Genomic DNA, 23331 nt, shown 5'->3' on the forward strand with positions numbered 1-23331 from the left:
TACAGACAGATGGACAGACAGACAGATGAAACTGAATCAATGGTCAGTAAGTATCCATGCCTCTTAGTATCTTTTGTTCTTCATGGGAACCCTGTGGGTTTTATCTTATTTCCTATATCGCAAATATGAAACCCCAACTAGCTGTAAAACATTACAAAGCCAGTAAGCATGAGCCCAGGACACAGAGCTCAGTTAATTCTGTCACTCTATAAGTTTCCTTGATACCTTCCGTGTTGCTTGTGGATGTGTCTCTAATTTCATGGTGTCTAATGGGTGGCTTTTGTGTCATGTGTTCTCATGATTATTACCCCCAGCTGACTCCCTCACTTCCCGCTGATATCCACAGCACCTGAGCTCAGGAAGTATTGGGGGATTGGATTAAACACCTGTAAGACTGTGGATGAGCTCCTCTATTTAATGCCTTTCCTTCCTCCTAATCCCCTACAAGAATGTCATTTGAACCTCAGGCTACTCCCTTTGAGTGAGCATAGCCTTGTTAGATTTCACACACAACCCATTCCTTCTCCCTGGATAAGCATTCAAAACTTGGATGGAAAATCCAATGGTTAGGGGTTTTACAGTGCTCACAGTTGTTAATTTTTTAAAATGTTCCAATATTCCATTAATGTAGCTGGACACGAATGACCCTAGTGACTGTCTCCACTGAGCAATGTTGTCCAGCAAAAACAACAGGAAGTGGCCACAGAGATTTCCTTTGGAGGACTCCATCCCGCCCCACACTGTGTCTGTCTTTCATAAATCAATATGAATAAAAAGTTCTTTTTGTCACTTTTATGCCTGGAAAGAAGACAATGGAGATGGGAAGCTACATTTTTCTTATTTGGACACAGCCACAGCTTTGAAATGTGTTTGTAATGAGTCTGCCACTGAAAATTCCACTCAAGAATCACAGCCTAGAGTGACAAAATGCTATTTCTTCTCAAGGCTCAAGTGCTCAGAGAAGGAAACAAATGGCTTTGTTTTCCCTTGCAGGCTTCAGCTTTATGGGGCTCTTTTTATGATGTCATTTGAAACTGTCCAACTTCTGGGACCGAGTGATCATTCTGTGGATTTTTCCAGGGTTCTGCTATAGAGTTTGGTGGGAAACAACTCTGCAACAGAATGTATCAAGTGGAGCGGGGATGATGGCACAGTAGCATTTGCTGTATAAATATGAAGGCAAAAGAGCCACCGCCCTTATAAAACAAACTGTGGTAGAGCATGTCTATGATCTCATAGCAAGATGGGAGCCAGGGACAGGATTGCCTGCAGATACTCATGGACCAGCTAACCTGGCATACTCAGCAACAAGTAAGAAAGAGAACCTTTTTCAAAACACAGAAAGTAAAGACCAGCACCCAAGGTTATCTTCAAACCTCTACATGTGTGCCTGCACTCACATGAGCATGTATGTGTACACGTGCAAATGAACACACACTCACACACACACAGATCATGCATGCAAACATATACACTCATACACATACATATGTGCATAGACATTATGCATGCAAGCATATATGACTATGTACACACAGACATCTTGCATGAGTGTATACATCATATGCATATATACACATACATACATTATGCACTCAAGATAGACATCATACACACACAGACACACACATACACACACACACCCTTAAATGAGTTCCAAGTAAGTGACAGTGAGACCAGACTTGATGCACTCTCTCAAAGCTGATTAGCAAAAGGTAAACTATTTCATAAATGCTATTCTTTTTTCTCCCCATCCTCTTGGCAAAAGACAACTAGTAGTAAAATTGCAAGATCCTATTTACCAACTTCCCTTTCAAGCATCCCATGTATACTAATATTTGAGCTTTCAAATGAAGGTAAGGACATGGCTGGTTAGTTCTTCCATTCTGGAGACCCTAAGGCCATGAGTATTGAGAGCCAAGGGAAGAGAGGGGGGCAACTCTCCCTCACAGCAGTCGAGAGTCAGGGTTGGCTATCCTGAGCTCATACCCTACAGGCCAGCTCACCCACAATCCCCATGGTCAGGAACAGCTCTACAACTGAGCACCAGCTTAGGCAAGGTGCAGGGTCTGCTCTCCCAAAGGCTGTAGCAAGTGAGAGGCAGGGACAGCTCTCCTGCTTTCATGACTCAAGGGCTCTCTCTCCTGCATCAACTGCAACACATGGCATAGCAGGCCATGCATCTCACCTGGCAACAGGGTAGAGCTAACCCTGGTTGTCGGGATTGCAGGTAAGACAGCCCTGAGGGCAGGACAGCATTGAATGGGCCAGCCAGGGCAGGACAGGATAGTTCACCCCAGTGGTGTGGGTGCAGGAGAACTGAAAACTGACCAGCACAGATACCTCTCAAGACCAGATCCAGGGATTTCAATTGGCCCACTCCAATGTCTACCCTAATGATGAACTGCTAGAGGACAGGAAGGGCTGGTTCTACAGAACCAAAGCTACAGGATCACCATGACATGGGACAACAACAAAGTATCAGAGAGGAGTCCCTGTGAGGATCCAGTATTGATAGAGAGGCAGAAACCAGAGGCCTTGTACCAGACCTACAGTTTATTTCAATGAACATTGGCAAGCAGGGAAGTGAGGACAACAGAGAAACTGTGGGTTACACCATGACACACGGCAGCTTCCATAATGAGATTTTTTTTCCCCTTTGTTAGAGAGGAAAGTTGCAAGGGTGAAGGTTGGGTAACAGGGGTGAGGGAGATAAGTGGGATTGGGTTACATGATGAACCAATCAAGAACCAATTAAAAAACTTAAAAAAAAATAAAGCTGAAGTTAAAAGGTCAAAATACCATACTTTAAAAGCTTGGGGTATAAACTTTGCCATTTGTCAGTCTTTCTGTGATATAGGAACTGTTGAAACCATGAGTCGACCTTCTTCTGTCTTCTCTTCACTCTCCGGAAGGAATATGTTTAGAGAAAGTTGGAAGCACTCTGCGGACTAAGTTTAGTTATCTGAATCTTCTTGGATTCGTGGTTATCTATGTCTTCCAATTTGGGGGGGGGGGACACCAATTGCTCTCTTCTCAGCTAACTGAACCTCAAGGCAAACACTTCTTAACTGATCAGGCCTTTAGTCAAATGTACCTCTTGTGTGTTCTCTCAGGGAGTGTCCATATCCCTTGGATGTCTATTAGAATGTTTACTTTGATGTTTCTGTATACATCTTTCCCCGAAATAACAGTGAAACCTTGGAGGAGTGCTTGTATTCTCCCACCAGAATCTTCCTAATGACAGTCACAGTGTTCATGGATTGTGTGTTTTCTAAGTCAGGATGGCCCAGCACTCAAGTCCCCATGCCTTCATGGCTCTGCACCAACTTTGTCCCAGTTTTAAGGATCCCCACTGACCCTTAAGGAGTTTAAGAATGAGGAATTTCAAGTACAAGGAGGAAGGTTTAACGATATTAGGCTTCGGGGAGACTTTCTCATTGACTCACCACTAACTTCTATCAATATCATGACTGTCTCATTTCCAGCCTGCTGCTTACACATCCACCTACAGTGTATTTAGAAAGCCCCACACAGTGTGAGCACCACCCTTAAGCAGGAAGTGATTTGAATTCTGAGGTTCTGGAAGGAACCAGAAGTCTGAGGTTACTGCATAGATTTGAGATCCCCATAATCATTCCCCGTGGGACAGCAGAACCCCAGTGTTCTTCCAGAACTTAAGTCATGGTCATCCTGCCTCTCACTGCTGAGTGATAGATCCCTTAATATTTAATATAGATTTTTTTGATAACTCATTGACACAGCCACTCAATTCATGTGTACTAAATGCTTACTAAGTGTTACACATTACGATGGATGTTAAGTTTTTTTTTTTTAGTGAGATGTCAAAACTGTATGACCCTTAGTCATAGCCCAGAAGAAAAGACAGACACTAAGCGAATACATCTCATAAATGATTTGTTGATTATAGGTATGCTATCTTAGTTTACTCAGACTGCTCTTTAAAAAAAAAATCCCTAGAATTTGTTTCCCATAGTTCCATAATACTGGAAATCAAGGTAAAGGCAACAGTAAGTTCTCGGCCCCTTCTTTGGCCTCTAGTCATCTTTCCAAAATGTCCACACATAGAAGAAAGAGCAGATACATTAGCGGTGGCCTCGTTGGAAGGCAATCATCCAGTTCATAAGGGCTGTGCCCTTGAGGCCTCATCATAAATGTCATCATACTGAGGGTTCATACAGGGTTTGACAGGAAGACAAACAGCTGGCCATTTCAATAAATGATGCCTGGAAAGTAAAAATTAGGGGTGACCCAACATGGAGATGTGTTGAAGTTGAATGTGGAAGAAGACAAATGGCAGAGAGTGACCAGGGAGCAAGAGAAAGGGGCACTGGCCCTGAGGAAACAGTCCCTGGCTAAGCCTGGATACTGCCCCAGCCCAAAGGCATCACTCATCAGTCCGTGAAGGGATATCTGCACCTGTGGAAGTGCAGGCTGCACTCGCAGGAATAAAACACTCTTCGCTAACTAGTGGGCAGGGGGAGTTGTTGAAAGGAAGAGGAGATTCCCAAGTGTATTAGTTTCATTTCTTTGACGGTGATAAAATAACCTTGACACGCAGCTTAAAGGAGAAAGGGCTTAGTTTGGCTTACAGTCCCAGACATATAGGATCCATCATGTCAGGAAGACATGGCAACAAGCAGGATCAGAAAGCTGGTTGATGACATCACGTCTACATTCAGAATAGAGAGAAAACAGCAGATGAACCTCAAAGTCCATCTCCAGGGCCCTAGCTCCTTAAGCAAGACTCCACCTCTTAATGGTCCCATATCCTTCTCAAACAAAAGGACAGCAACTAGGGATCAAATGATCAAGCACATGTTCCTATGGAGGATATTTTATATTTAAGTCACAATATCAAGGAACCGACGTTCAAGATGAGATGCTAGACCATGTGGGAATTAGAAAGTTAATAGAAGCCAAGCTTCATTTCCATAGTTCTGAACAGCTTTTCCTGCTTCTCTTCTGCTTTCTCCTTTCCTGTATGCTTACCTCTAGTCCCTTCTCTTTAGCCCTCCTGCTCTACAGCTTGTCCTTCCTTTCACTCCTCTTTGCTTACTCATCATTGGATTGATTCGATGTGGCAGTGCACACCGCACACCGGGGGAAATATTCATTTTGTTTCCACTCCCTTGATAACGATCCATTGCACTCTTGATGCTTCTCAATTCAGTTACATAAAACAGTGAATCTGCTTGATTGCCGGTCGCATAACAGAATTGGACGATTGACTTTAGTTGGACACCCAGATAATCGACATCTTACTCCTTGGCATGCAGAATTATCAAATCAATTCATGTCTCCGGTGCTGTAGATCAAGGCCCATCCCAGCTCCATGGTGATTGCCTAATCTCTCACGGAGACAAAGTATGTATTCTCCCCATAGATCATGTGATAGGATGTCATGTGTAGATCGTCAGCAATGTTATAGGGACATTGAGTGGAACCACACTGAGTTCAGAGCCAATTCAGATATATTGGTTACTTTTTTTGTTTCTAAGCCCAAATATTTGACCAGAAGCAAGTTAAGGAAGGAAGGGATTCTTTTGGTTCATACTTTGAGAGTGCAGTCCATTGGCAGTGAAGGCCCAGCGATAGGTGGTATGAGGTGGCTGGTGGCATTGTGTCCAATTAGGAAGCAGAGAGCAATGAAGGTTAATAGTCACTTTTTTCTAGTTAGTCAGTCCCCAATAGTGGTGGAATAGGTAGGTCTTCAATTACCTTAATGCAGAAATACCCCACAGATATGACCAGAGTTTGTTTCCATGGTGATAGACACTAGTTCCCATCCTGTTAGCAATCAAGATCATGAATCATACAGGAATCTTAAAAGCAAGGTTTGGAGGAAAAACTTATTTGAGGTTATAGCATCTGAACTCTAGTTTCAACCTTGCTTGAAGCTGAGCTTATTCTGGGACATTTTCAAGCCAATCGGTTTCTCAAGTTGTTTAAACCAGTTTAAATTGGATTTGTCTATAACTTGTAAAATAGAAAGAAAGCCAAACAGATTTGGCTTGCCTCTCAACCCATCAAGGCTGGGGAGCAGGGTTTCAGAGGAAATTCTGTGCTCCAGCTTGGAAGTGACTCTTTGATAAGGTCATCACTCCAAAGGTTCAAGGCACTCAGGAAACTTAGAGGTACAAGTAGACAAGTAAGTGGCATGTTAAGAGTATAGCCTTCCCTGTAGAAACTGGAGTTGGGAGGGAGGATGGCAGCAACCAATTCTTATGTACTGTGACTACTATCCTGAAGTCTTGTAAGCATGTTTTTCTTGACTTTGTTAATGTTTTTGGTTTTTTGTTTTGTTTTGTTTTGTTTTAGGACAGTTAAGTATTCTTAGAAATAGCCACAGAGTATGGCTGAAACATCTCAAATGGTCTACTTTTGAATTATTTATGTGAGAAAATCTCTACAGATATCCAGAAATAGGGTGTGCTTCTGGTCCCATAACTTACAAACCACTCCACAGAATTTTATAAAAAAAGAGGAAAAATGTTGGAACTTGGATTAAATTTGAAAACAATCAAAAAATTCACCCATTTTTCTTTCCACAAATCCAAAGAATAGAGCTATAATCAAACATTTTGCTCTTCTTCCTTACTAGATGTCTGTGTCTGTGTCCCTACCCATGGAGAGATTATAGCTAACTAGAAAAAGCTGTCTCCACATCCAGATAGAATGTTTTCCTAACGCATTTCCATAACATGAGGGCAAATTTGTTAGTGGTTGATGTGATCAAATCTGTCTCTGGTGTGCAAACCTTTTATGGGAGTCAGGTCTCTACTCTGACTATGCTTTGCCCTTTCTTTTACAAGGAACGCAAATTTCCTAAGTTCGTATCCAAAGAAATGGAAAATATGTACATCGAGGAGCTGAAGTCCTCCGTCAACCTACTCATGGCCAACTTGGAGAGCATGCCGGTGTCCAAGGGTGGAGAGTTCAAGCTGCAGAAACTGAAACGCAGTCACAACGCGTCCATCATTGACATGGGTGAGGAGAGCGAGAACCAGCTGTCCAAGTCGGATGTCCTGCTGTCCTTCTCCTTGGAGGTAAAAAGCCACAATCTCTGAAAGTATACTAGTATGGTAAGATAGCTAAGGAGACCTCTGTGCTTAGCATAGCCATCTTGCTTTCTCCCTTCGGTCCTAGGACAGTTATTAAATTAAGAGCTTGCTAGTATGGGTCACGTAATCAGCAGGTATACCATCCCCCTCTTCTGGAGCCCACCTTTCTCCTAAGGAAGTGCAGCCTGAAGAGTCACCTGACAAATGTAATTGTGAATTAATTTTCCCTGTCTTAAGGCAGTACTCAAAGATTCTAGAAAGGCTTTTGGCAATTTAGAAAGCTGATGGTTTAGAAGTCTATGTGATCATCGTTTGAGAAGTGTGATCTAGAGCCATTAGAAAGAGTTGTTTGGGTTTGGTTTTGCTTTTCCCCATTGGTGTCTATAAGGTAGAGTCCCTGTGAGGCCTTCTGTTCTGTTTCGTTCTGTTTGGTTGATTGATCTCAGCCTCCAGAGTAAGACTCAGCCCAGGCCAGTGCAGAGGAGTGCTCTGTGAGTAAATGCATTCCTCTATGACTCTTCCCACGCTTGCTCTTCATGTATTTCCCTTTGAATGATGTTGACCCACCAACATCAGGCTACACTGAAAACTGGTTCAGACAGCCAGGTACTACTCGGTCCCATCTAACCCAAGTCTATAGGTGAATGGAACCTAAAATGGCCCAGCTACTTTAAAAAATAAATTAGCATATTTTTTTTCAAAAAGCTCAATATGGAGCTGTGATGTTATCTGGCAATCCATGGTCAGATACCAACCAAATAGAACTAAAAAAATCACGTGTTCACACAAATGTCTTTAGAGAATAGTTAACAGCCTTAATCCTACACAATGGATGAATGGATAAGAGAAAAATGCAACACGTGTGCATAGCAGAATACTATACAGCAGGTAAAATGAACACATTGATGGACACATTGATATGAATGAACCTCATCCATAGAATAGTTCATGCAAGAAGCTGACTTCTTGTACAGGTGACCTGATAGTATGACCTTACTCATATTAAACACTAATTTATAGAAGGCTAATCTATAGGATTAGAGAGTTTATCATGTGATATAAGGTCAAAAGTAGAAATGGACATAAAATATATTGCTGTGGAGTGTGGCCTAAGGAAATTTCAGATGATTGCCTCCCAGCGTGGTAAGCTTGAGAGTCGTATGGCCCCTGTAGTATGCCTCAAGAAAGCTGTGTGGAGACAGGGCAGGCTGGGATATTCTTTAACACGCTATTCTAGCACAGGGGCTGTGTGCTTTGCATTTGTGGTGCTGGGATTTAGCATAGGCTTTGGCTTTGCATATTCTACCCCAGCCCTCCATCCCTGGACCATAACACTTCTAGTCTCTACACGTTATTCTGAAGGTCTCCCTCGGTTGCCTGGGCTGGCTTTGAATTCACTCTGGATCCCTTGTGCGCTTATAACTTGCAACCCCACTGCCACTGTGCCCCGAGTAGCAGAGATTACCTGTCTGTTTCACTTGACTTGGATTTAGGTTTTTCTTCGTACTCCAAAGTTAAAGGACCTCTTAAAGCTTATCAAAAGCCAATAACACTAAGAATCTGTACAAACATTTAACTGACACATATATGTTTATTAAGTATCATATAATATTTTGATACGTTTATATAATTCAAGCTATGCCACTTTATTCCCACAAACATTTGTTATTGATTTATGGTTAAAAAGATATTCAAAATCCTCTCTTGTATGAGAGAGAGAGAGAGAGAGAGAGAGAGAGAGAGAGAGAGAACACTAAATCCCATAAGAATTGTCTTAGATCTTAGATTTAGAGAGATCAGGAGACATGATCATATTTTTATACATTTAATTAGTGGATGGAAAGGATAAGTTAATCTTTTAGCCTGTCGTTAAGGACACTGTTCTTAAGTCTTATCTGTGGGTCAGTCTTTTTTTTCTCCAATCAGAGGCCATCTTCACATCACAGTGTCAGAGGAGGGGGATCTGGATTAAATACAGAACTCTTTATGTGAGAAAAATCATCAGTGTAATGTCACAGAAACTTGGTCCTTTTAAATTTTTTTTTCTTTTTTTTTTTATTAACTTGAGTATTTCTTATATACATTTCGAGTGTTATTCCCTTTCCCGGTTTCCGGGCAAACATCCCCCTCCCCCCTCCCCTTCCTTATGGGTGTTCCCCTCCCAACCCTCCCCCCATTGCCGCCCTCCCCCCATAGACTAGTTCACTGGGGGTTCAGTCTTAGCAGGACCCAGGGCTTCCCCTTCCACTGGTGCTCTTACTAGGATATTCATTGCTACCTATGGGGTCAGAGTCCAGGGTCAGTCCATGTATAGTCTTTAGGTAGTGGCTTAGTCCCTGGAAGCTCTGGTTGCTTGGCCTTGTTGTACTTTTGGGGTCTCGAGCCCCTTCAAGCTCTTCCAGTTCTTTCTCTGATTCCTTCAATAGGGGACCTATTCTCAGTTCAGTGGTTTGCTGCTGGCATTCGCCTCTATATTTGCTGTATTCTGGCTGTGTCTCTCAGAAGCGATCTACATCCGGCTCCTGTCGGTCTGCACTTCTTTGCTTCATCCATCTTGTCTAATTGGGTGGCTGTATATGTATGGGCCACATGTGGGGCAGGCTCTGAATGGGTGTTCCTTCAGTCTCTGTTTTAATCTTTGCCTCTCCCTTCACTGCCAAGGGTATTCTTTTTCCTTATTTAAAGAAGGAGTGAAGCATTCACATTTTGATCATCCGTCTTGAGTTTCGTTTGTTCTAGGGATCTAGGGTAATTCAAGCATTTGGGCGAATAGCCACTTATCAATGAGTGCATACCATGTATGTCTTTCTGTGATTGGGTTAGCTCACTCAGGATGATATTTTCCAGTTCCAACCATTTGCCTACGAATTTCATAAACTCGTTGTTTTTGATAGCTGAGTAATATTCCATTGTGTATATGTACCACATTTTCTGTATCCATTCCTCTGTTGAAGGGCATCTGGGTTCTTTCCATTTTCTGGCTATTATAAATAAGGCTGCGATGAACATAGTGGAGCACGTGTCTCTTTTATATGTTGAGGCATCTTTTGGGTATATGCCCAAGAGAGGTATAGCTGGATCCTCAGGCAGTTCAATGTCCAATTTTCTGAGGAACCTCCAGACTGATTTCCAGAATGGTTTTACCAGTCTGCAATCCCACCAACAATGGAGGAGTGTTCCTCTTTCTCCACATCCTCGCCAGCATCTGCTGTCACCTGAGTTTTTGATCTTAGCCAATCGCACTGGTGTGAGGTGAAATCTCAGGGTTGTTTTGATTTGCATTTCCCTTATGACTAAAGATGTTGAACATTTCTTTAGGTGTTTCTCAGCCATTCGGCATTCCTCAGCTGTGAATTCTTTGTTTAGCTCTGAACCCCATTTTTTAATAGGGTTATTTGTTTCCCTGCGGTCTAACTTCTTGAGTTCTTTGTATATTTTGGATATAAGGCCTCTATCTGTTGTAGGATTGGTAAAGATCTTTTCCCAATCTGTTGGTTGCCATTTTGTCCTAACCACAGTGTCCTTTGCCTTACAGAAGCTTTGCAGTTTTATGAGATCCCATTTGTCGATTCTTGATCTTAGAGCATGAGCCATTGGTGTTTTGTTCAGGAAATTTTTTCCAGTGCCCATGTGTTCCAGATGCTTCCCTAGTTTTTCTTCTATTAGTTTGAGTGTGTCTGGTTTGATGTGGAGGTCCTTGATCCACTTGGACTTAAGCTTTGTACAGGGTGATAAGCATGGATCGATCTGCATTCTTCTACATGTTGCCCTCCAGTTGAACCAGCACCATTTGCTGAAAATGCTATCTTTTTTCCATTGGATGGTTTTGGCTCCTTTGTCAAAAATCAAGTGACCATAGGTGTGTGGGTTCATTTCTGGGTCTTCAATTCTATTCCATTGGTCTATCTGTCTGTCTCTGTACCAATACCATGCAGTTTTTATCACTATTGCTCTGTAATACTGCTTGAGTTCAGGGATAGTGATTCCCCCTGACGTCCTTTTATTGTTGAGGATAGCTTTAGCTATCCTGGGTTTTTTGTTATTCCAGATGAATTTGCAAATTGTTCTGTCTAACTCTTTGAAGAATTGGATTGGTATTTTGATGGGGATTGCATTGAATCTGTAGATTGCTTTTGGTAAAATGGCCATTTTTACTATATTAATCCTGCCAATCCATGAGCATGGGAGATCTTTCCATCTTCTGAGGTCTTCTTCAATTTCTTTCCTCAGTGTCTTGAAGTTCTTATTGTACAGATCTTTTACTTGCTTGGTTAAAGTCACACCGAGGTACTTTATATTATTTGGGTCTATTATGAAGGGTGTCGTTTCCCTAATTTCTTTCTCGGCTTGTTTCTCTTTTGTATAGAGGAAGGCAACTGATTTATTTGAGTTAATTTTATACCCAGCCACTTTGCTGAAGTTGTTTATCAGCTTTAGTAGTTCTCTGGTGGAACTTTTGGGATCACTTAAATATACTATCATGTCATCTGCAAATAGTGATATTTTGACCTCTTCTTTTCCGATCTGTATCCCTTTGATCTCCTTTTGTTGTCTGATTGCTCTGGCTAGAACTTCAAGGACTATATTGAATAAGTAGGGAGAGAGTGGGCAGCCTTGTCTAGTACCTGATTTTAGTGGGATTGCTTCAAGTTTCTCTCCATTTAGTTTAATGTTAGCAACTGGTTTGCTGTATATGGCTTTTACTATGTTTAGGTATGGGTCTTGAATTCCTATTCTTTCCAGGACTTTTATCATGAAGGGGTGTTGAATTTTGTCAAATGCTTTCTCAGCATCTAATGAAATGATCATGTGGTTCTGTTCTTTCAGTTTGTTTATATGATGGATCACGTTGATGGTTTTCCGTATATTAAACCATCCCTGCATGCCTGGGATGAAGCCTACTTGATCATGGTGGATGATTGTTTTGATGTGCTCTTGAATTCGGTTTGCCAGAATTTTATTGAGTATTTTTGCGTCGATATTCATAAGGGAAATTGGTCTGAAGTTCTCTTTCTTTGTTGTGTCTTTGTGTGGTTTAGGTATAAGAGTAATTGTGGCTTCGTAGAAGGAATTCGGTAGGGCTCCATCTGTTTCAATTTTGTGGAATAGTTTGGATAATATTGGTATGAGGTCTTCTATGAAGGTTTGATAGAATTCTGCACTAAACCCGTCTGGACCTGGGCTCTTTTTGGTTGGGAGACCTTTAATGACTGCTTCTATTTCCTTAGGAGTTATGGGGTTGTTTAACTGGTTTATCTGTTCCTGATTTAACCTCAATACCTGGTATCTGTCTAGGAAATTGTCCATTTCCTGAAGATTTTCAAATTTTGTTGAATATAGGTTTTTATAGTAAGATCTGATGATTTTTTGAATTTCCTCCGAATCTGTAGTTATGTCTCCCTTTTCATTTCTGATTTTGTTAATTTGGACACACTCTCTGTGTCCTCTCGTTAGTCTGGCTAAGGGTTTATCTATCTTGTTGATTTTCTCAAAGAACCAACTTTTGGTTCTGTTGATTCTTTCTATGGTCCTTTTTATTTCTACTTGGTTGATTTCAGCTCTGAGTTTGATTATTTCCTGCCTTCTACTCCTCCTGGGTGTATTTGCTTCTTTTTGTTCTAGAGCTTTTAGGTGTGCTGTCAAGCTGCTGACATATGCTCTTTCCTGTTTCTTTCTGCAGGCACTCAGCGCTATGAGTTTTCCTCTTAGCACAGCTTTCATTGTGTCCCATAAGTTTGAGTATGTTGTATCTTCATTTTCATTAAATTCTAAAAAGTTTTTAATTTCTTTCTTTATTTCTTCCTTGACCAGGTTATCATTGAGTAGAGCATTGTTCAATTTCCACGTATATGTGGGCATTCTTCCTTGATTGTTATTGAAGACCAGTTTTAGGCCGTGGTGGTCCGATAGCACGCATGGGATTATTTCTATCTTTCTGTACCTGTTGAGGCCCGTTTTTTGACCAATTATATGGTCAATTTTGGAGAAAGTACCATGAGGAGCTGAGAAGAAGGTATATCCTTTTGTTTTAGGATAGAATGTTCTATAAATATCCGTTAAGTCCATTTGGCTCATGACTTCTCTTAGTCTGTCTACATCACTGTTTAATTTCTGTTTCCATGATCTGTCCATTGATGAGAGTGGGGTGTTGAAATCTCCCACTATTATTGTGTGAGGTGCAATGTGTGTTTTGAGCTTTAGTAAGGTTTCTTTTACGTATGTAGGTGCCCTTGTATTTGGGGCATAGATATTTAGGATTGAGAGTTCATCTTGGTTGATTTTTCCTTTGATGAATATGAAGTGTCCTTCCTTATCTTTTTTGATGACTTTTAGTTGGAAATTGATTTTATTTGATATTAGAATGGCTACTCCAGCTTGCTTCTTCTGACCATTTGCTTGGAAAGTTGTTTTCCAGCCTTTCACTCTGAGGTAGTGTCTGTCTTTGTCTCTGAGGTGTGTTTCCTGTAGGCAGCAGAATGCAGGGTCCTCGTTGCGTATCCAGTTTGTTAATCTATGTCTTTTTATTGGGGAGTTGAGGCCATTGATATTGAGAGATATTAAGGAATAGTGATTATTGCTTCCCGTTATATTCATATTTGGAAGTGAGGTTATGTTTGTGTGCTTTCATTCTCTTTGTTTTGTTGCCAAGACAATTAGTTTCTTGCTTCTTCTAGGGTATAGCTTGCCTCCTTATGTTGGGCTTTACCATTTATTATCCTTTGTAGTGCTGGATTTGTAGAAAGATATTGTGTAAATTTGGTTTTGTCATGGAATATCTTGGTTTCTCCATCTATGTTAATTGAGAGTTTTGCTGGATACAGTAACCTGGGCTGGCATTTGTGTTCTCTTAGGGTCTGTATAACATCAGTCCAGGATCTTCTGGCCTTCATAGTTTCTGGCGAGAAGTCTGGTGTGATTCTGATAGGTCTCCCTTTATATGTTACTTGACCTTTTTCCCTTACTGCTTTTAATATTCTTTCTTTATTTTGTGCGTTTGGTGTTTTGACAACTATGTGACGGGAGGTGTTTCTTTTCTGGTCCAATCTGTTTGGAGTTCTGTAGGCTTCTTGTATGTCTATGGGTATCTCTTTTTTTAGGTTAGGGAAGTTTTCTTCTATGATTTTGTTGAAGATATTTACTGGTCCTTTGAGCTGGGAGTCTTCACTCTCTTCTATACCTATTATCCTTAGGTTTGATCTTCTCATTGAGTCCTGGATTTCCTGTATGTTTTGGACCAGTAGCTTTTTCCGCTTTACATTATCTTTTACAGTTGAGTCAATGATTTCTATGGAATCTTCTGCTCCTGAGATTCTCTCTTCCATCTCTTGTATTCTGTTGGTGAAGCTTGTATCTACAGCTCCTTGTCTCTTCTTTTGGTTTTCTATATCCAGGGTTGTTTCCATGTGTTCTTTCTTGATTGCTTCTATTTCCATTTTTAATTCCTTCAACTGTTTGATTGTGTTTTCCTGGAATTCTTTCAGGGATTTTTGCGATTCCTCTCTGTAGGCTTTTACTTGTTTATTAATGTTTTCCTGTGCTTCCCTAAGTGTGTTCATGTCTTTCTTGAAGTCCTCCAGCATCATGATCAAATAAGATTTTGAAACTAGATCTTGCTTTTCTGGTGTGTTTGGATATTCCATGTTTGTTTTGGTGGGAGAATTGGGCTCTGATGGTGCCATGTAGTCTTGGTTTCTGTTGCTTGGGTTCCTGCGCTTGCCTCTCGCCATCAGATTATCTCTAGTGTTACTTTGTTCTGCTATTTCTGACAGTGGCTAGACTGTCCTATAAGCCTGTGTGTCAGGAGTGCTGTAGACCTGTTTTCCTCTCTTTCAGTCAGTTATGGGGACAGAGTGTTCTGCTTTCGGGCGTGTAGTTTTTCCTCTCTACAGGTCTTCAGCTGTTCCTGTGGGCCTGTGTCTTGAGTTCACCAGGCAGCTTTCTTGCAGCAGAAAATTTGGTCTTACCTGTGGTCCCGAGGCTCAGGTTCGCTCGTGGGGTGCTGCCCAGGGGCTCTCTGCAGCGGCAGCAACCAGGAAGACCTGTGCCGCCCCTTCCGGGAGCTTCAGTGCACCAGGGTTCCAGATGTTCTTTGGTTTTTTCCTCTGGCGTCCGAGATGTGTGTGCAGGGAGCAGTCTCTTCTGGTTTCCCAGGCTTGTCTGCCTCTCTGAAGGTTTAGCTCTCCCTCCCACGGGATTTGGGTGCAGAGAACTGTTTATCCGGTCTGTATCCTTCAGGGTCTGGCGGTGTCTCTGGCAGGTGTCCTGCTGCTCCTGGGCCCTCCCCCACGGGAGCCCAGAGGCCTTATACAGTTTCCTCTTGGGCCAGGGATATGGGCAGGGGTGAGCAGTGTTGGTGGTCTCTTCCGCTCTGCAGCCTCAGGAGTGCCCACCTGACCAGGCGGTTGGGTCTCTCTCTCACCGGGTCTGGGTCCTTTTAAATTTTTTAAGTACTGCCACCTGAGGTACCGTTGTTCCTTTGGTGCCTCTGAGTTTGATTACTGCCAATTAAAGGTGGCAATTTATTCCCTAGCCACTCTTGTTTTCCAACAGATGGGAGTGGGGGGGGGGGAGCATTTTCTTGACTTTCATGAAGCTTTTAACTATGTAGCTTTCTAATTCACTATTAGTTCTCAAGATTAAATAGCTGATTACCTAGAACATAGGTGTGGGTGCAGCCACTGCCATGCTCTCTGCCTACAGAACTCAAATGGCTTTGGCTTGTAAATACAAGCACAGACTGCAATGCCCGAGTCCCCACATACTTTTCAATTTGAAAATTAAACGCACACTGTAGTAGAACCGCCAGCCAAAGCCTTCACACCTCTATTCATGGATGTGTTTGGGGAGGGGAGCACTGAGGGGAGTCAAGGGCAGGTGGGGAGAGACAATCCTTCTTCAGGGCAGGCTGCCATTCAGATTTGCATACTGTAGAATGTTTTCTCAAATCGTGAGAGAATCCAATGGCTGGAAGAGACTGAGAGCAAGCTCAGTTTGTGACAAGAAAAAAGATGGATCCATGGTGAAGGTGGGCCAGAGAGTGCAGCCGCCAAACGCACAACAGGTATTTTCAGAAGGCTGCTGTGTGAACCCTTCTTCACAAAGGGCCTTGGAAGGGTTTTCAGATGTGCAAATAAAGCCAGACACTTGCAAATGACACAATTGATAAAGGCTCGGAATTCAGATTCTAAGTTGTTCTCCTTCCAGGCATGTTCTCCTTTCTTCTATGTGTGTGGTTCTTCCCCAGTATGAAAACTTTTGGTTATGGACACTGTCTCTCTAGTCTCACAGGTACAGATCATATCCCCACTTCACAGATAAAGTCACTGAGGTGGGGAAAAGGAGATGGCTCAGTGGGAAAAGTGCTTGCCACACAGGTGTGGAGACCAGAGTTCTCAACATTGAATATGTAAAATTAATAGACCTGCAGAGTCCACTTAAGCCTGAAGCTTCTGTGAGCATCTGTAGCCATTACTCCTACAGTGACGTGAAAAGCAGACAAGAGAGTACACAGCAGTGAGCAAAGACGCCAGTCTCACACAAGGCCTAACGCCTAAAGCTATCCTCTGACTTCCACACGTTCACCTGCCCATGTGTATCACACACTCTCAAGAAGCAAAGAAAAGCAGACTCTGCAGATTTGAAAAAGGCAAAAGGAACAAAAACTGAAGAGACTTAAGTGTGAGATCATTTTCCAACATCACACCTATTAGGCTTTCAAAATGTACCCCGTGCACCAGCAGCATCAACCACCTGAGAGGAGGAGTCCTGGGTTCAAGCCAACTGAGGAGATAGATGCTCAGGAAGGGGAACCTAGTGGCCTCTGCTTTACAAATGATGCCAATATACTCTGACTGAGAATCTGTGGGCTGTCACATAGCAAAACGAAGGCCTATATAACCCAAATGCTTCCTTGAATCGAAAACTCTAGAGCATCTTTCCCTATAGCCGCTTCTCTCCCTTCGTAATGCCATTATCCCTTTTGTAGAAAGAGTGATTTTCCCTAAATGCTACTCAGTGTAGGTCACTAACATAGGTCATTTTGTTCTGATGGTTAAATTGGTCTCACCTTTCTTCTTCCCTTTGCTCCTGTGGCAGAGCACGCCCCTGCATTGGTGACGGCATGGAGCTCAGGATGGGGATAAGGAATTCCAGAAGTTGTATGTGACTTTAGGCTAGCCTACAGACATAGAGCTCAAGATCTGTTGGGGTTTGGCATGCAAAGATCATAAGTCACTGGGAAAAGGGTATACATAAAGTTGGCACATTTTATTCCTTTCTGTTCGAAGTGTCAGCACTTCTAAATCAAATTTCTGATCATAATTCTGACTAAGACTTCTCTCTTCTAGCAGGAAAAAGCAGAGTTTCTGGACATTGAACTGGGAACAGAGAAGTGGCAGGTTCCCCTGTAGACAGAGCCTGCACTCTCAGGCTTGCCTTAGTCCCTGCTGCTTCCTGCCTGATCTGCAGCCCTATAGCTGCACGATGCCAGCTAGCTCTGTGTCTTAGGAAGTCACTATTGCTTATCTTACTCTCCAGGGAAAAGCTAAGTCACAAGCTGAGCTTCTACCAAGTGCTGACCCAAAAGCTAGAATATTCTTAAGGAAACTGGGAGAAAGCCTCAGGTTCCTATCTGGTTAACATGAAGAGAGTAGCCCGGTTCACCTTACCTGACTGACCCTAGGAGCAAATCTTGCTAAACCTGGCGGGGTAACTGCAGAGCTAGACTTACAATCCTAGCTACTTGGCAGTAGTTCAAGGTCCGGGCTCTTCAGCAAATATAAGATCAGTCTGGGTAACTGAGACCCTGACAAAGAAAACGAGAGAGAAGGAAAGAATGAAAGCAAGGGAAGAGGGAGACCGGGAGAGGAAGGAAGTAGGAAAAGAGAGAAACATGGAAAGAAGAAGAGAGAGATAAAGAAGTAAAGGGGCCATAAGAAAGGTGGGAAGGGGAGGAAGGAGGGAAGGAGGACGAAGGGAAGGAGATATCTCAGGTGGAAAGCTTGCTTAGCAGAGCAAGGCTCCACAACTCCGCAGAGTGAGGGAGTGAGCCATATTGTTCCCTCTCAACAGCAGTCTGCTGCACTAGAAGCAACTTCATCCCTAGAGGGTCCTGAGTCATTAATAAAGTCTGGTGCAAGCCAAACACACCCCCTTGGCTTTCACCGTGGCTTCTCTGTTTCTCTTCCTGCAGGTGATACTGCCCCTGGCACTGGTGTTCAATCCGTTTTATGCAATTCTGTTTCAGGTTGTCATCATGGAAGTCCAAGGCCTTAAGTCCTTGGCTCCAAACCGAATCGTGTACTGCACAATGGAGGTGGAGGGTGGAGAGAAACTTCAGACTGATCAAGCAGAGGCTTCTAAACCAACGTGAGTGGAATTTCTCTGTGGTTTATCTCACAGAGGTTGTCAATATTGGTTTCATTTGTGCCAATCCCAAAAGGAAAGTCTGTTTTCCCAGAAGAACCTAGGAGACCCATTCTTTTTTATCATACAAGATGACTTGATTCCATTTTAAAAAGCAGAATACCATGTGACCCAGGCTGGCCTCAAACTAACTATGTAGCTAAGGATGACCTTGAGTTTATGACCCTCTTGCTCGCACTTCCCAAGTGTTGGGATCTGAGGAGTATGCTACCAGACCTGGTTTATGAAGTTCCAGGGGGTCAAACAGAACTTCATACATATGAGGTAGGCAGTCTACCAACTCGGGTACATCTGCAGCCTTGATACCAGTTTTATTTGGTAGCTATGACAAGAATCCAAGTTCCTTCAAAGTTGCAATGGGAAGTTGAAGCAACAGTCCCATTTCTGAAGTCTTTTGCCACATATCACGGTGTGTATGTGTAGCCTTACAGCACTCCCAGTTTAGTGGGGCCATTGGGGAAGCAGTCACAAATGTGTATTCATAAATACAGTCTGCCTGTACTTTCTACATCTTTAGATTCAACCAATTGTTGAAACTTTTTGACCAAGAAAGTAAAACAAACAAACAAACAAACAAACAAACCAAAAAGGAATATTGGCCAGGCACTGCCTCTAATCCTAGCACTCACAGTCAAATCTCTGCCAGTTCAAGGCCAGTCTGCTCTACATAGCAAGCATAGCAAGTTGCAGGGGAAGCAGCTTATGATTGTGTATAGAATCCTCATTACTTTCTAAACTCTTCAAGTCTTTCTATAGTAGGTACCTGTGACTTACTGGTGGTTCTGATTCTATAAAAGGATGTACATAGGTCATGTTTAGGTACTCTGTGATTTGATGTAAGGACTCCAGCATCAGTGGGTATCCATAAAGGATAGAGGAGGTCTGAACCAGTATCCCATGGGTACTTGGAGGCTATAAATAGAGGGAAAGATGGTGAGTTAAGATAAGAGATCAGGGAGACATGAACCAGCTTCTGAACAGGGCTTTCTTGGAATAGAGGAGACATCTGCTGTAATATTATAAAGCACCCATGGGAGTGAAGACCTCAGGAATGGTGCTGTAGTTACCAATGGCCCTGTGGCAAAGAGGAATACATAGAAGACTCCAGTGGGTCTGGAGTAAGGGGCACAAGGAGTTTCCTAAGCTGGGAGAGAGAACAGGTGGTAATAGAAGGATGCTGGAGATGTGCTTGGGGAACATCTTCTGGTCCAAGGTAGGGCAGTCCATTGCTGGAGCAATGGGAGACAGCAGTGAAGGGTTATCTGTCTGGGAGACTAGGCTTCCCAAGCCTACAGAGCAGTGAGAGATCACTGCCCCCTTCCCACAGCACTATTGCCCCCATTCTTTTTCTCTCAGTCTCTATGATGTCTGCATAGTAGAGTGAACATCCTCATCTTCATGGCTGGCATTAGTCCACAAGTCATCAGAAGGTAACCCTCCCTGACTCCTCCTCAGAGCATTAGGAGCTGTTTGACTGAATATAAATAAGTCACCAGGGTGTTCAAATCAAATAGTTCAAAAGAAGCACTGAATGTTGCTTGGGCTGAAGAAAGGCTGAGGGTCATTACATTATCTTACAGGAATATAGAGTATAAAATGTTTATGTTAGAGTTAGGGTATGCCTGACATAACTATCTGCTCACATTTGTAGAGGTTATGGCATCCATACACATAAACTCCTCATGTCAAAATGTTGTGCTTTTGTAGCCAAAGGATGCTCTTTGAGTCTCCTTTCATGAGAGAATATGATGAAATCATCACAGAGAGTATTCTGATTTGTTTAATACATTCAGAACACAGGCGTCATAATCAAACTCAACTCTAACAAACTGCTAGGAGTTACCTAGTGTGGTGTGTTGGAGATTTCAAGATAAATCTACATTCTGAAGGAAAAGAGTGTTGTGATCAACTTGTAATGTCTGCCATGAAAAAGGAAGGGGTGTGATGCTCGGAGTTAGCCATACCTGTATGCTGAAGACATGTACCAAATCTAAGATCTCTGGACACTCAAGTTTCTTCCTGTCTTTCTTTACTCCCGTGATAATACCTCCTTTTTATCCTCCCCTCACACTCCTTCTAAATGCTCAGAGCTCTTCTTTACCTTTTTCCACATCGCAGTTCAAGGCTGACAGCTTTCCTCTGCTTCTGTCTACCTTTACCCAGAAAGATAAATGACCTTGCTTGCACAGCTCTGCAGTCTCCCTGCCTCTTTCATTTGGACTGATTGGGAGTCTTCTCTACCATTTCCTTCCTTTGAAACCTTTATTTCCTCTTCTTCTCCTCCTTCTCACTTCTCCTTGCAATTTTCCCACTGCAGATCTTTGTATTATTTCTGGCATTCGATTTTGGTAATCCTAAAGGAAATCTCCTGTTGGCTAGTAACCTTGCCTGGGGTAGCGCGATTCTTGTTGGAGCTTCTCCATCTTGTTTTGTTATATCCAGCCGTTGCCCCTGTCTCGCTTACATGTTCCCACACCAAAATCCTAATCAAGGCTGTCTTGTTGCTCATACAGTCTACCTCTGCGGCTGCTACACCCCAGTGACCACACAGTGCGTCTTGCCTATCGTACATCTACAAGGAATTCACCTTTTGCCTTTTTTTTTTAAACCAAGTATAGTTACAAATTCAGGAGGATATCACATAACTCAGTTTACCCAACAATGTATTCTCTATATAGCATACACAAGAAGAACAGAGACAGGGACTGAAATAGCACAGTAAAGCATGTTTGGGAAACTGGAGACATTACAGCTCTTGGTGAACAACCCACTGTACAGACATCTTAGAGCTCTGAAAAGCCCAGTGGCAAGGAAATCCATGTAGCACTTTTCAGAGTTAAATTATGCTTCAAGCTTACTTGAACTGAGACCTTTGCATGGTCATTGGGAACCCTGGTCTGTTTTGCTCAGCCACAGTAATCAGGAATCTGTGCTCTCTCCTACTTCTTTTTTTTTCAATTGTATCTCCTCCCCTGCTACCATAGCACCTTTCACAGCTCAGCAAGGCCATATTAGATCAGTTTAGTAACTTAAGTCTTCTGTGTCCATGAGGCAAGTTTATTTCGCTTTATGAAAGTATTTTTCAGCCTTATGGTTAAGAATGTGGTGAAGCGACCTTTTACACTCAGAGCGGACTTGTGGCCCCTACTCACTCTTCCTTTCATCCATCTGCTCGCTGCATAGGGATTCTTTTCGAGCACCTGTCTATCCACTCAGCTGTTTTCCTTCTCTCCTGGGTTTTTCAGGTTGTGAGCCTGCCATATATGCTCAAAAGCTGCTGTGAGCAGTGAGCTGTCCTTACTAGAAACCGTGGCTTCCATTTGCAACAAGTTGTTTCTGCTTCTGGCAGGAAAACATGGATGAGAAAGCAAAAGGAATTGAAATCCTGTATAAGCAGAGTCCTCTTGGGACAGCATACAGAGAGGGCAGAGTCTTTGTGGTTTTGTGACCCTCAAAGTAATTGTTCATCTCCTTTGGGATAGAGCCGTTAGGGCCACCATTGCCTTGGTGGTATTTGTCAGGTATTCTTATCTCCAGGGGTAACATGAAATGGTTAGCTATTACCAAAGCATGGCACTTAGTGACATCAAAGCAAATGGGAAGCAACTTCTCCTTCTCCACTTTCTCGCCTGCCCATTCCTGTGGCCAGAACAAGGAGGTAATTTTAATTTGGTGCTAGAAGGCCTTTGGCACCTCCTCAGGCCTGAGGCTCAGAGCCCTGTACAACAGACAAGAGCATTTGGCATTGACTCTGCTCAGTCCCCCTGCAATTACTCTTCTCTGTGGCCACTGATGCTGCTGTCTCTTTGCCAATGGGGAAATGAGTTTCCCTTTTTAGAGAAATATGTTAATATTTCAAGGCTGAATTAACTTAAAGAAAATGCATTAAGTGCATAAGAAAACAGACAAGATAAAAGGTGACCCTGCTGACAGGAATGAATGTGGAGATACAGAAATGCAGACTGGGAAGCTGGCTTCAAACCACTCTAATCTGGAAAAAAAGAAACATGACATTTCCCTGAGTGGATAATGTTGTCTAAAATCACTCTTCCTGGGGAATTTTGCAATATAAGTTTCTGCTCCAAAATAGCCTGTATGACTTGAGAAGGTTAAATACTGGAGCATTTAAATAATGTTTCTGCAGAGGAACATTTGAATAATAACCCAGTGTTTCTCTCACTTACCTGAAACAACATTCCTCTCAATAAAACCCAGGATTCCACTTGGCAAGTTCATTATGCCAGAGCAAGCCAAGAAGTGCAGATTCCATTAGTGCCTTAAGGTCAGACTCTTTCCTGCCACTTCCAAGAAGTAGGTAGTGTGGGAAGGTAGTGTGCCTTGGCTGAGAAAGCTTGCCATAATGCAATGGCACCTTGTCTGCTGAGACAGGATTTTAAAACAAGAGAAAGACCAGTGGCTTTCTATACCATTTTTCTTCTGTGAAAAATATTCTGTGTCCCAATAGCACAGCACAAAAAGTCAGGCTCCCATAACCAAGTTCTGTTGAGTCACCCCCAGTGAGCCTGCTACAAAGACAGGGAGTTAGGCTGAGTCATGCCACTTGCTTCTTCCCATTGTTTACCTCAGGAGTCATTTCTCCACATAGTTCTTTCCTTCCCATTTTAACCAAATAACCTTGGAATGGCTTGAGTATCTTTCCTGCTTGGCTTGACTAAAACATGAAGCAGAGTGTGTGGAGGGGTGGATATCTGCCTTTCTCCATGGACCCTTTCCTTCTGTCTAGCTAGCGTTGGCATGGTAAAGTGCATATACACAGCTTTAGGACTTTGTGCAGTGGTCCTGATCAAGGGCATCAATGGTG

At 42.7% G+C, this 23331-nt stretch overlaps 1 protein-coding gene across 17 annotated transcripts in view; it reads left to right on the plus strand.

The window, feature by feature from the left end:
- Positions 1-23331, plus strand: part of Cadps (calcium dependent secretion activator) — a 466682-nt gene that overhangs the window by 206201 nt on the left and 237150 nt on the right. For all 17 annotated transcript variants that reach the window (XR_015637890.1, XR_015637891.1, XR_015637892.1 and 14 more), the window contains 2 exon segments: positions 6837-7070; positions 18331-18452. Coding sequence is in view for 14 of the 17 variants with exons in the window: in XM_087585085.1 (XP_087441211.1) it covers positions 6837-7070; positions 18331-18452 (356 nt within the window). In the remaining 3 variants the exon portion in view is untranslated.

The sequence above is a fragment of the Rattus norvegicus genome, chromosome 15, assembly GCF_021556685.1.
Source record: "Rattus norvegicus strain SHRSP/BbbUtx chromosome 15, alternate assembly SHRSP_T2T, whole genome shotgun sequence".
NCBI lineage: Eukaryota > Metazoa > Chordata > Mammalia > Rodentia > Muridae > Rattus > Rattus norvegicus.